Source organism: Raphanus sativus, unplaced genomic scaffold (genome assembly GCF_000801105.2).
Source record: "Raphanus sativus cultivar WK10039 unplaced genomic scaffold, ASM80110v3 Scaffold2310, whole genome shotgun sequence".
NCBI classification, from domain to species: domain Eukaryota; kingdom Viridiplantae; phylum Streptophyta; class Magnoliopsida; order Brassicales; family Brassicaceae; genus Raphanus; species Raphanus sativus.
Window position 1 is genome coordinate 4,328 of NW_026617619.1, and position 11,889 is coordinate 16,216.

General features: G+C 47.2%; 1 protein-coding gene across 1 annotated transcript; it reads left to right on the forward strand.

Moving 5' to 3' along the window:
- Nucleotides 1-1,908: 1,908 nt before the first annotated feature.
- Nucleotides 1,909-3,065, forward strand: LOC130505482 (uncharacterized). Its single transcript, XM_057000098.1, has 2 exons — nt 1,909-2,514; nt 2,607-3,065. Exons 1-2 carry the CDS (start codon nt 1,909-1,911, stop codon nt 3,063-3,065), a joined length of 1,065 nt encoding a protein of 354 aa, XP_056856078.1.
- Nucleotides 3,066-11,889: the final 8,824 nt, after the last annotated feature.

Genomic DNA, 11,889 nt, shown 5'->3' on the forward strand with positions numbered 1-11,889 from the left:
TGAGTTTTAGTTTTGGAATGAAAGATCCTTGCTTGAGCCCTAGAACCCGGAAGTTCTTAAGGCCCTGAACCCTGAGGTTCCTTACCTAGGCCCGAAGGCCGTTTTATTGAACCCGAAGGTTTTCTCATTGAACACTGAGGTTTCTGAGTATTGGGGTTTAATCTTTAGATCCTAGGACCGTGATTAAACCCGATGAATACCTCGAACCCGGAGGTTGATGCTTTTGAACCCCGAGGTCCTTGGCAAACCCGAAGGTTGTTATTTGGATTCAAGGATCCTTGAACCCTTAGGTTCTGATTAGATCCGAAGATCCGTTAGACCCGAAGGTCTTCGATCAACCTGTTGGGGAAAAATATCGAGGTATAAGTTTTCTCCAGCTTCCGGATAGGCCCTCGACTTCCGGACCCTTGCTCAAGAAGAAAACAGGGACCAACCCCTGGCATAGGTCCGACCCCCTTGATCGGATCGACCCTTGAAGCAAAATAGAAGTTTTCCACCTAAGGGGAAACCTCCATTTTTCCGATTATTGAAGAATTCTATTACTTGAAACCGACATCTACAAGTATAAATGGGGAGCCCAAGCCCTAGAATAAGGGATCGACTATTGTAGACTAGGATATTAGAGTTTAGGCGACAAAGACTAGGGTTTATACACCAACACGTTATAGTCCCGAATCATAAACTCAATAACATCTTCTAGTTTACGATTTCTCTCCTAGTGTTTTGTAGTACTAAAACGATCCAACACAAAAATACCCTAACAGTTTGGCGCTAGAGAGAGGGGAGTAATCCAACTACGTGACGGTGGCACTAGAGGACGATACTGACCAAGCAGAGATGACCCCAAGGGAGATCGAACTCATCAACCGGCTCGACATCATTCAAAGTCAGGTCACCGATCTTCACAAAGCTCGGGAGACCACACCTGGAGGTCATGAACTTATTTTGGAAGTTCAAACCCTAAAAGACCAATTTGGAGAACAATCCAAACAACTACAGCAGAGAGCCGAGAAGCTAGACGCCATAGAAGCGGAGAATCTTGTCCTCCGACAAGAGAACCATACCCTCGGTGAAACCAGCGACAAGAGAAAGCGGTTCCGAACTAGGGTTCGACCCATGGCTTTGCTCAACACTCCACGCGATGGTGAAAGAGCTCCTCACCGACCCATCACCGCTTACGATGAACTCGAAGAACGTGAAGCTGCCCACAACGCGACCCGAGTACAAGTGGATAGCAATTCCGATACGGAAGATGAAGAGTACTCACCCGATGATCATGGGATCTCGGACCCGGCTCTAGCCGCCAATCTAGAAAGAGTGGTTTCCGAAAGATTCGGCACCATTCAATCTATGGTAGAAAGGCTCCCAGGGGTAGCTCCCCCTATTCGGAGGAGTAATCCAGGGTCTTATTGCGATACACCTTTCATGGAAGAGATTGCCTCGGTGGAGATTCCACGCAAGCTCTCTTTCCCGAGCATAAAGATGTACGAAGGTATTGGGGATCCTGACAATCACATCGCTCAGTACAAGCAACGCATGCTAGCCATAGCAATCCCCCGGGATGCATGGGAATCTACCATGTGCAAGGGATTCTGATCGACCTTGACTGACCCTGCTCTCCAGTGGTAAATCAATCTTCCGACCAAGTCCATCAAGTCCTTTGCAGCCCTTAGCGACAAGTTCGTAGAGCAATTTGCTAGTAGTCATAACCTAGAGGAAAACTCATTTAATCTCTATGAAGTCCCCCAGCATAAGAACGAACCCCTTCTTTCCTACATAGCACGCTTCAACCAAGAGAAGGTGGCTATCCCTTAGTGTAACGGTGATACGGCTATCTCGGCCTTCAAGCGGGGTCTACTTCCGGAGGAAGATCTCTACAAGGAGCTGATCAAATACAAGTGCAGGACCATGAAGGACGTATTGTCCCGAGCCTGGGCTCAAGTAAGATGGGAAGAAGATGTTGCAAGTAGGGCCAAGACCTATCCAAAGTACGATTATAAGTCCTCAAATCCGACTAGGAATGATCGTGATGAGCCAACTCATCCCAAGTCCGCTAGGGAGACTAGCAACCCGAGCAGGGGCAGGTATCAGCATCGCCCTTTACCTAGATCCGAAAGAATGATGGTATCTACATGGCCCGATATCTCCCATCTTGCGATATCAAAGCCGGAGCTAATCGGTGTCCAGCGACAAATGGGTCCTCAAGTCAAATGGCCCCCTAAGATGAAGGTCTCGGAGACTAATCAAAATCCCAAGCGGTGGTGCGAGTTCCACAGTGACCATGGTCACACTACGGAAGATTGCATAGCCCTGAAGATGGAAGTCGCCGAGCTTCTCAAGAAAGGTTATCTAAGGGAGTTCCTCTCAGAAAAAGCCAAGAACCTTCTAAATAAGGAAGGTCCCGGTCTCCCTACCGAAGCAACTCCCGCCTTGCCACCACAGCAAGAGCGGGTGATCCATGTCATCTCAGGCGGATCGGAAGTAACGGAATCAGTAGTGCCGCTGCCAAGAGAAGTACTCGCAACGCCAGGAACGGCCAAGAGGCCGAGGGTCCTAAGCGCCTGCTCCTCGGAAAAGATGAGATCAGCTTCACTGCAAGGGAGCAGGAGAAGGTCCTTGCTCCTCACCACGACACCCTTGTCATTTCACTTCCCATAGCAAACTGCTTGGTCAAGCGAATACTAGTAAACAATGGGAGCTCCAACAACATTATCTTCCATTTGGCCTTCGCCGACCTAGGGTTGGAACTTACATCCCTAACTAGAAAGGTGACTCCCCTTGTAGGCTTAAGTGGAGAGGTCAAGCAAACCTTAGGAGAAGTTCTTCTCCCCGTGTATGCCGAGGGGATAATCCAGGCCACGAAATTCCTAGTCGTCGATTGCCCTTCATCGTATAATGTGATACTAGGAATGCCTTGGATCCACGACATGGGAGCCGTACCTTCGACTTTGCATCAGCTGGTCAAGTTTCCAACTCCCTGGGGCATTAAGGCGGTCAAGGGAGATCAGGAAAATGCCAGGTCCTGCTATCAGACTACCCTAAAGGGAAAGACCCAAGTCTTATAGCAATTACAGAAGAAGCTTCCGGCCCTGCATACCGAAGAGCCGGAAGTGGAAGAAATGGATGAGGTTCCACTCAAAGAAGGGAACTTGGGTTGAAATTTAAAGATAGGCTCCAAGCTTCCAGATGTTGGGGAAAAATATCCAGACATAAGTTTTCTCCCGCCGGATAGGCCCTCGACTTCCGCCTAAGGGGAATCTTCCATTTTCCGATTATGGAAGAGTTCTATTACTTGAAGCCAACATCTACAACTATAAAAAGGGAGCCCAAACTCTAGAATAAGGGATCGACTATTCTAGACTAGGAGATTAGAGTTTAGGCGGCTAGAACTAAGGGTTCTCACACCAAAACTCGTTGTAGTCCCAATCAATACTCAATAAACATCTTCTAGTCTCGATTTCTCTTGCTTTCATACAAATCTCTAGTGTTCCGTAGCACTTAAACGATCCTACACAAAAATACCCTAAAAGTTTGGCGCTAGAAGGAGGGGAGTGATCCAACTACGTGACGATGACAATAGAGGACGATACTAACCAAGCAGAGATGACTCCGAGGGAGATCGAGCTCCTCAAGAAGCTTGAGTTTCTTCAAAGTCAGGTTACCGATCTTCACAATGCTCGGGAGACCACACCCGGAGGTCCTGAACTTCTGCTCGAAGTTCAAACCCTAAAAGACCAACTTGGAGAACACTCCAAGCAACTACAGCAGAGCGCCGAGAACCTAGACACCATAGAAGCGGAGAATCTTGTCCTCCGACAAGAGAACCAAACCCTCGGTGAAATAAGCAACAAGCAAAAGCGGTTCCGAACTAGGGTTCGACCCATGGCTTCGCTCAGCACTCCACGCGATGGTGAAGGAGCACCTCATCGACCCGTCTCCGCCGACAACGAACCCGAAGGCCGAGAAGCTTGGAACGATGGGACCCGAGTGCAAGTGGATAGCGATTCCGATACGGAGGACGAAGAGTACTCACCCGATGATCCTGGGATCTCAGATCCGGCATTAGCAGCCTACTTAGAAAGGGTGGTCTCCGAAAGGTTCGACACCATTCAATCTATGGTAGAAAGGCTTCCAGGGGTAGCTCCTCCTATTCGAAGGCACCTTTCGTGGAAGAGATTCCTTCGGTGGAGATGCCACGAAAGTTCTCTTTCCCGTGCATAAAGATATATGAAGGTACAGGAGATCCCGACATTCATATCGCCCAGTATAAACAATGCATGCTAGCAGTAGCAATCCCCCGGGATGCACGGGAAGCTACCATGTGCAAGGGATTCAGATCAACCTTGACTGGCCCTGCTCTCCAGTGGTACATCAATCTTCCTACCAAATCCATCAAGTCCTTTGCAGCCCTTAGCGACAAGTTCGTAGAGCAATTTGCTAGTAGTCGCAACCTAGAGAAGAACTCAGACGACCTCTATGAAGTCCTCCAGCATAGGAACGAACCCCTTCGTACCTACATAGCACGCTTCAACCAAGAGAAGGTAGCTATCCCTGAGTGCAACGATGATACGGCTATCTCAACCTTCAAGCGGGGCCTACTCCCGGAAGGAGATCTCTACAAAGAGCTGATCAAGTACAAGTGCAGGACTATGGAGGACGTATTGTCTCGTGCTTGGGCTCAAGTAAGGTGGGAAGAAGATGTTGCTAGTAGGGCCAAAGCCTGTCCGAAGTACAATCAGAAATCATCAAATCCAACTAGGAATGACCGCAATGAGCCCTCTCATCCCAAGCCAGGACCGCAAGAGAGACCAGCAATCCAAGCAGGGGCAGGTACCAACATCGACCTTTGCCTAGATCTGAGGGGATGATGGTGTCCACTTGGCCTGATATCTCCCATCTTGGATATCCAAACCGGAACTGATCGTGTGTCCTGCGACAAATGGGTCCACAAGTTAAGTGGCCTCCTAAGATGAAGGCTGCCGAGGCTAATCGAAACCCCAAGCGATGGTGAGAGTACCATAGTGACCATGGTCACACCACAGAAGATTGTATAGCCTTGAAGATGGAAGTCGCTGAGCTCCTCAAGAAAGGCTACCTAAGGGAGTTCCTCTCAGATAAGGCCAAGAACCTTCTAAATAAGGAAGGTCCCGGTCTCCCTATCGAGGCAGCTCCCGAATTGCCACCACAACAAGACCGGGTGATCCATGTCATCTCAGGCGGATCAGAGGTAAGCGGAATTAGCAGTGCCGCTGCCAAGAGAAGTACTCGCAACACCAGGAACGGCCAAGAGGCCGAGGGTCCTAAATGCCTACTCTTCGAAACAGACGAGATCAGCTTCACTGCAAGGGAGCAGGAGAGAGTCCTTGCTCCTCATCACGATGCTCTTGTCATTTCGCTTACCATAGCAAACTGATTGGTCAAGCGAATACTAGTAGACAATGGGAGCTCCAGCAACATAATCTTCCACTCGGCCTTCGCCGACCTAGGGTTGGAACCTACAACTCTAACTAGAAAGGCAACTCCCCTTGTAGGTTTCAGTATAGAAGTCAAGCAAACCTTAGGAGAGTTCCTTCTCCCCGTACGCCGAAGGGATAAACCAAGCCACAAAGTTCCTAGTCGTCGACTGCCCTTCATCATACAACGTGATACTAGGAAGGCCTTGGATCCACGACATGGGAGCCGTACCTTCAACTTTGCATCAGCTGGTCAAGTTCCCAACCCCTGGGGTATTAAGGCGGTCAAAGGAGATCAAGAAAATGCTAGGTCCTGCTAGCAGACTACCATTAAGGGAAAGACTCAAGTCTTATAGCAACTACAGAAGAAGCTTCCGGCCCCACATACCGAAGAGCCGGAAGTGGAAGGAATGGATGAGGTTCCACTCAAAGAAGGGAACTTGGGTCGAAACTTAAAGATAGGCTCCAAGCTTCCAGAAGGTCTGAGAAGGAGATTGGTCGACTTCCTAAGATCCAACTCCGATTGCTTCGCCTGGTCTCATGAGGACATGCCTGGGATTGACCCCGATGTCATCATGCATCAACTCAAAGTGGATCCAATGCATCCTTCCGTCGGACAGAAGAGGAGGAAGTTCGCTCCTGAAAGGGACGAGATAATCAACGAAGAGGTCAAGAACCTACTAGATGCCGGATTCATACGAGAGGTGCAATGCCCAGAATGGCTAGCTAATGTAGTGGTCGTTAGGAAGAAGAACGGGAAGTGGAGAGTCTGTTCGACTTCACGGATCTTAATAAGTCCTGTCCTAAAGACCCCTTCCCCTTGCCTCACATCGACAAGCTGGTCGACGCAACTGCTGGTCATCAGCTGATGAGTTTCATGGATGCGTTTTCCGGATATAAGCAGATCCTAATGCATCCTGACGACCAAGAGAAGACCTCATTCATGACCTCAAGGGGTATCTACTGTTATAAGGTCATGCCTTTCGGATTGAAGAACGCAGGCTCGACCTATCAAAGTCTTGTTAACATGATGTTCGCCGATCAGATAGGGTAGACCATGGAGGTCTACATTAATGATATGCTGGTAAAGTTCCTGGACGCCGAGGACCACATCTAGCACCTTCAACAAGCCTTCACCACTCTCAGAAGGTACAACATGAAGCTGAACCCTTCAAAATGCTCGTTTGGGGTAAGCTCTGGGAAGTTTCTAGGGTATATAGTCACCCACAGGGGCATTGAAGCAAATCCAGAGCAGGTGAGAGCAATCCAGGTGATCCCTTCCCCTCGCAACGTCAAGGAGGTGCAAAGACTGACAGGAAGGATGGCCGCCCTGAGCAGGTTCATCTCCAGGTTATTGTGAGGGACTAAATTCACCTCGTGATTTTTAGGTCAGGTTATAGTTTAAGAAAGGATTAGGGAAAGATAATCGTGGGCTGAATCCCGTAATAACTTGTTTGAATGAACTTCGATTTGTATTGATAATGTGGTAAAAGAATGGTTACAAAAGATGTTTCTCTTGATGATTACAAAGATAACAAAAATGTTTAAGAGATGATGTGAATAATTGTGAAAATGAATAAGGGTTGAATCCCCTTTCTTCTTTGACTTGCTCTCTTTAAATAGCCTCAGGCTCCGCTTGAACGTCACCAACTACTTTCCGAGATCTTCTCCACTTATTAAGGAATCCGCAACAGCTTCCCTTTGACCGGGTCCTGCGCTCCTTCTGTTCCGATGTGAGCTTCCTCTTTACCGTGACCTCTTTGGTAAAAGTCCTTAGCTTTCAGCCTCCGGCTCCAGCTTAGCTCCTTTTAGATATCGAACTCGTGATGGGCCTGTCGCGGCCTGTTATCATCTTTTATTATTCAGTAGTCAGCTACCGGGCCATATTCGGGCCCAACAGTTGCCCCCAGCTCTCGAGATTAGGTTTCGTTATTCTCGGGAGCTAGACCTAGCCGCCTAACCTAGATCTTATGGTTGAGATAATGATTACTGGCTATCTCAACCATATATATTCTCGCTTGATCGGACGGCTGTAGTCTCTCTCTAATTAAATCGACGACTTAGATTAAAGCGAGTTTGAAATTTGATTTCCGATTTTCGAGACGTGATGGGATATAAAGCTGAGAGAATTAACTGCTTGTCTCTCCACTTCCTCCACGCCTCTCGACGGTTTCCAAGGCAATTCACCTCTTTCCTTTATTTTACTGCGTTTTGTTGTTATTTTTTTTTTATCTGCTTCTTGATCGAACTAGTTCTTCATCTTTAACCTCTCTCTGAGATTTCGCCTTAGTCCAATTCCCCTTTTTCGCTTCCTATTTTCCTTTTCTTTTACTACTATGAGTCAAAAAGAAGGTTCCGGCGAAGTTCAAATCTCAGCCTCCGGTGCCCGCATTATGAAGGTCAAGCGGGAAGCCGGTGAGAAGATGACGGAAGCCAAGAAGAAGAAGGTTAAAGACTCGATCGGAGCAAGAGTCAAGAGGATGAAGAAGAAAGGCAGCAAGAGCGCCTCCTCCGGACCTCACTTTCCCTCGCTCTTGAAGAGTCAAGACGTCGTCAATCTTGCTGTTCAAGCTCACGGCAAGAGTGATCTAGCTAGAGCTTGTACTGAAGACGAAACCCCCGAGACCGTTCCGGAGGGTTGGTTCTGCGTTCATGAGAAATATATTTCTAAGTGTCATCTTAGATTTCCTCTCCCCACCCTTTTGCTAGATCTCTTAGATCATTACCAACTGGCCCTTTCTCAACTTTGTCCGTCGGTTATCCGAGTGATAAACGGGTTCATCACTAGGGCCAAGGAGGAAGGAGTTATCGTGGGGTTGGCTGAGCTAATGAGTCTCTTCTCGATAAAGGAGAGTACTTCCAAGGATGGCGGGAGCGGTACCTACTATCTCCCCGGTCTTCCAGGGCTAGGCATATTCAAGTTCACGGCCAGTGATGATGACTGGCGCAAGAAGTACTTTTATGTCAAGATTGATCCCTCGACGGTTCCTGTAGGCCGAGACCTCAGGACCTCTTGGTCTGACATTTCTGGTTAGGATTTTAGGGATATGCTTGCATGTTTATTTTTGCTTATCATGATGTGCTAATTGTCTTTTGACTCCTTTTGCAGAAGTTGAGGACCCTATCAAGTTGTCTGGTAAACTCACCAGAGCTCTTCACAGGAAGCTGCAGCACAGCCCTAATAATTGGGGAGCTTATACCACTTCGAGAGTTGGGTCAGCTAGATTCCCTAATGGATACAAGGCATCCTTACCTGATTCAGTGACGGCTGCCGGTTTAGAAGGTAACCTTCCCTTAATAATTTCTAACTCTCATTATTCGAATCTGTTTTGCGAGATTAATGAATATTTTTTACGATTCAGTCTCTGAAGGTGATTCAGTATTCGAAATTTCGTCCGGAGCAAGTACTTCCGAGAAGACTCAATCACAGAAGATGCCTATTCAGCCCTCCTTCCGTTCCAGGGGCAGATCGACCAAGGCTGCCAGCTCCTCTAGAGGAAGCGACAAGAACCAAGGAGGATCCTTCCTTGACTCTTTGAAGGAAGCTCTTGACGAGGGAGGCTCTGCTCTTGCTAAAGGTGTTGGTTCTTCGGAGCCTAAAGTTCAGGAAGTCGGCCTTCCCTCCGAGGTTCCGGTGACTGATGCTAATCCTCAAATGGCGAGGGATCCTCCAGAATTTGAGCCTCCGAGGAGCAAGAGGTCCCGAACTGACCAGGTTGACAGACCTTCGAGGTCTTCCTCCTCCTCTTCTAGAGGAGGAACCGTTGGCTGGAACTTTGCTCATTCGAAGCCTGGATCGGTTTTGGATGATTCGTGGGGTTTGGCTACTCTGATGAGGCATATGAAGAGTACCGGGTGTTCCCTCCCCTCGATCTCCAATCTCACGAACAAGGATGAGTACGTCGATATTTTCCATCACATGGGTCAGGTATGAAGTCTATTTCAATCTTTTTAGCTTAATTTAGTTTTGGAAGATTTTCACTAAATCGTTTTTTTTTGTAGCTGGCTGGCGCTATTAACAGGGCTCAGTTCAAGCTTGAGGACGCCGTACGCAATGCCCCCAGTGCTGAGGAATTAGCTCAAGTCACTGATCTGGTCAAGGCCACCAAGACTGAGCTCAATCAGACTCGGGCTCTGATCTCGGATCTCCAAGCTGAGGTAAAGAGACTTGGCTCCAAATGTGATGCTCAGCAAGGGACAATCGAAAGCCAGTTGATTGACCTCCAGGTGAAGAGTAGGAAGATTGGGGATTTGGATGCTGCTCGGAAGATAGCCGAGTACCAGGTCAAGGAGCTGATTGCTTCATCCCAGAGCAGCCAGAAGAACAAGGAAGCTGAGGTCAGGCTAGCCGTCCGGAGAGGAAAGAAGGAGGTAGCTGATGCTTACAACAAAGTTCTGGTTGTTGTCAAAGAGAAATTCTCCAAGAAGAAGGATGAAGTCGATCTCCTGGTTCATGCTCAAGAGATTCAAGCCAACACCGAGCTCCTGAAAGACATGCTGGATGGCGAGATTAAGAGCACTCAAGACGAGTATGATCGTTTGGTGGCAATGATGCCAGAGGCTGTTGCGGCGTATGAGAAGGCTCAGGTCTCGGATTTCTCGATCGGCAAGCTCCCTCTTCCCCAACTCTCTGAGAGCTCAGGTACTTTCGAGGTTAATATGTTTAATCTCTCCTTTTCTGGAGAGTTCGGTTCTAATTTGGGATTGGTGGGTTCTTACTCAGCCCCAGTCGAAGCCGCCCCTGGAGATGGCGACCAGGAGATGGAGGAAGAGGTTCCTGAGGAGGATGATCCGGTTGGCAAGGGAGCTGAGAAGAGCTCGGATGACAAGGAAGTTTAAGAGCTGAGGCTCTTTCATGTGTTTCTAGGATTTCCGCCCAATGGGCTTTGGTTTCTTTTACTTCTAAAACTTATAGCCTGAGGAGGCTTTTAAACCTTTGTTTCTGTTAAGGTCTTTTGAACCTTCGTCGGCCTGAGGAGGCCTTTAAACCTTTTATCTATCAAGACTTGGTTTTCAGTTTCATTTTAAGTTTTTCGATTTGACTTAATTATTTTCTTGGATGAACTCGAACTTGGTTAAGAGTTTCGATAGAAAATGTGCTTTGGTTACTAATTAAGAGGTTTAGTGGATCCTCCGAATTAGATCCCTGATTTCGTGATAAGTCTTGGAGACTTGGATCGTTTTTAGTCCCTTAAGAGGGGTTCCTGAAGTATCGAGATTAGCTTAGGGTTTTTAGGAGCATGAGCTTAACTCGGGTACTTTAGGTAAGGGTTCTTGGGAACCTGAATTCGTTTGTGGGATTTTAGGACCCTTCGATGTTTGATAAGGATTTTAAGACCTTTGTATTTAAGGATTTCAAGACCTTTGAGACTTGATAAGGATTTTAAGACCTTTGAGATTTGATAAGGATTTCAAGACCTTTGAGATTTGATAAGGATTTCAAGACCTTAGGTCCAGGTTCGTTGAGACCTGACGTTCCTTTGAAGGATTTTAAGACCTTTAGTGGTTTCTAAGGATTTTTAAGACCTTAGGTTAGTTTATCAAATTTGATTTTGTTTGAAGAATTTCAAGACCGTCAAGGTTATTAAGGGTTTTAAGACCTTAGGTTCAGGTTCATGGAGACCTGAGCTGAGCCGGAGGGTTTTAGGACCCTAGGTCCGTGTTTGTAGGGACCTATGTTGTTAAATAATTGAGACATCGAGAATAATTGCTTTATTGACAATTGGATACATGGTATCGTAGTAATCATACAATTGCTGTATTATAATGATCATATACTTGCTGCTTGGGCTATGTGATTTTAATCAGACATATGCCCCCTTTGGTTGTGGTGAACAAAGTGTTGAAATGAGGTTGGGGCTGCACTCATGACGGAGTTGCCTACGTACCCAGTCAAGGGATCAAGTAGGCCTGGGCATTCGGGTCGTCGGGTCGGGTTTAGGCCGGGTCCTTTCGGGTCCGGGTCTTTCGGGTCTAGGAGTTTAGGACCCGATAGGGTAATTTCAAATTTTTGGTTCCGGGTCGGTTCGGGTCGTACCGGATCCGGGTCGGGTCGGGTCTTATATAGTTGGACCCATTCGGGTAACTAGAATTTATCGGTTCGGTTCTGGGTCGGGTTCGGGTCGGGTTCGGTTCGGGTTCGACCTAAAAAATACCTAAAAATACAAAAAAAAAAATCTGAAAATATTAATATATCTGAAAATATTTGACATTTTATTTAAAATTTGTGTTTTTATTATATTAAAATGTGTATAGATACTAAACTATGTGAGATAAAACAATAATTGGTTGTCTCCTGGTGGCTGACTCCTTTGCTCTGTAGATAAATAACCCGTCTTCGACTCACCATTGATTCATTTTATTTAATTTATATTATTAATTCGGGTACCCGCTGGGTTTCGGGTTCGGGTCGGGTCGGGTCCAAGACCCGCGGGTC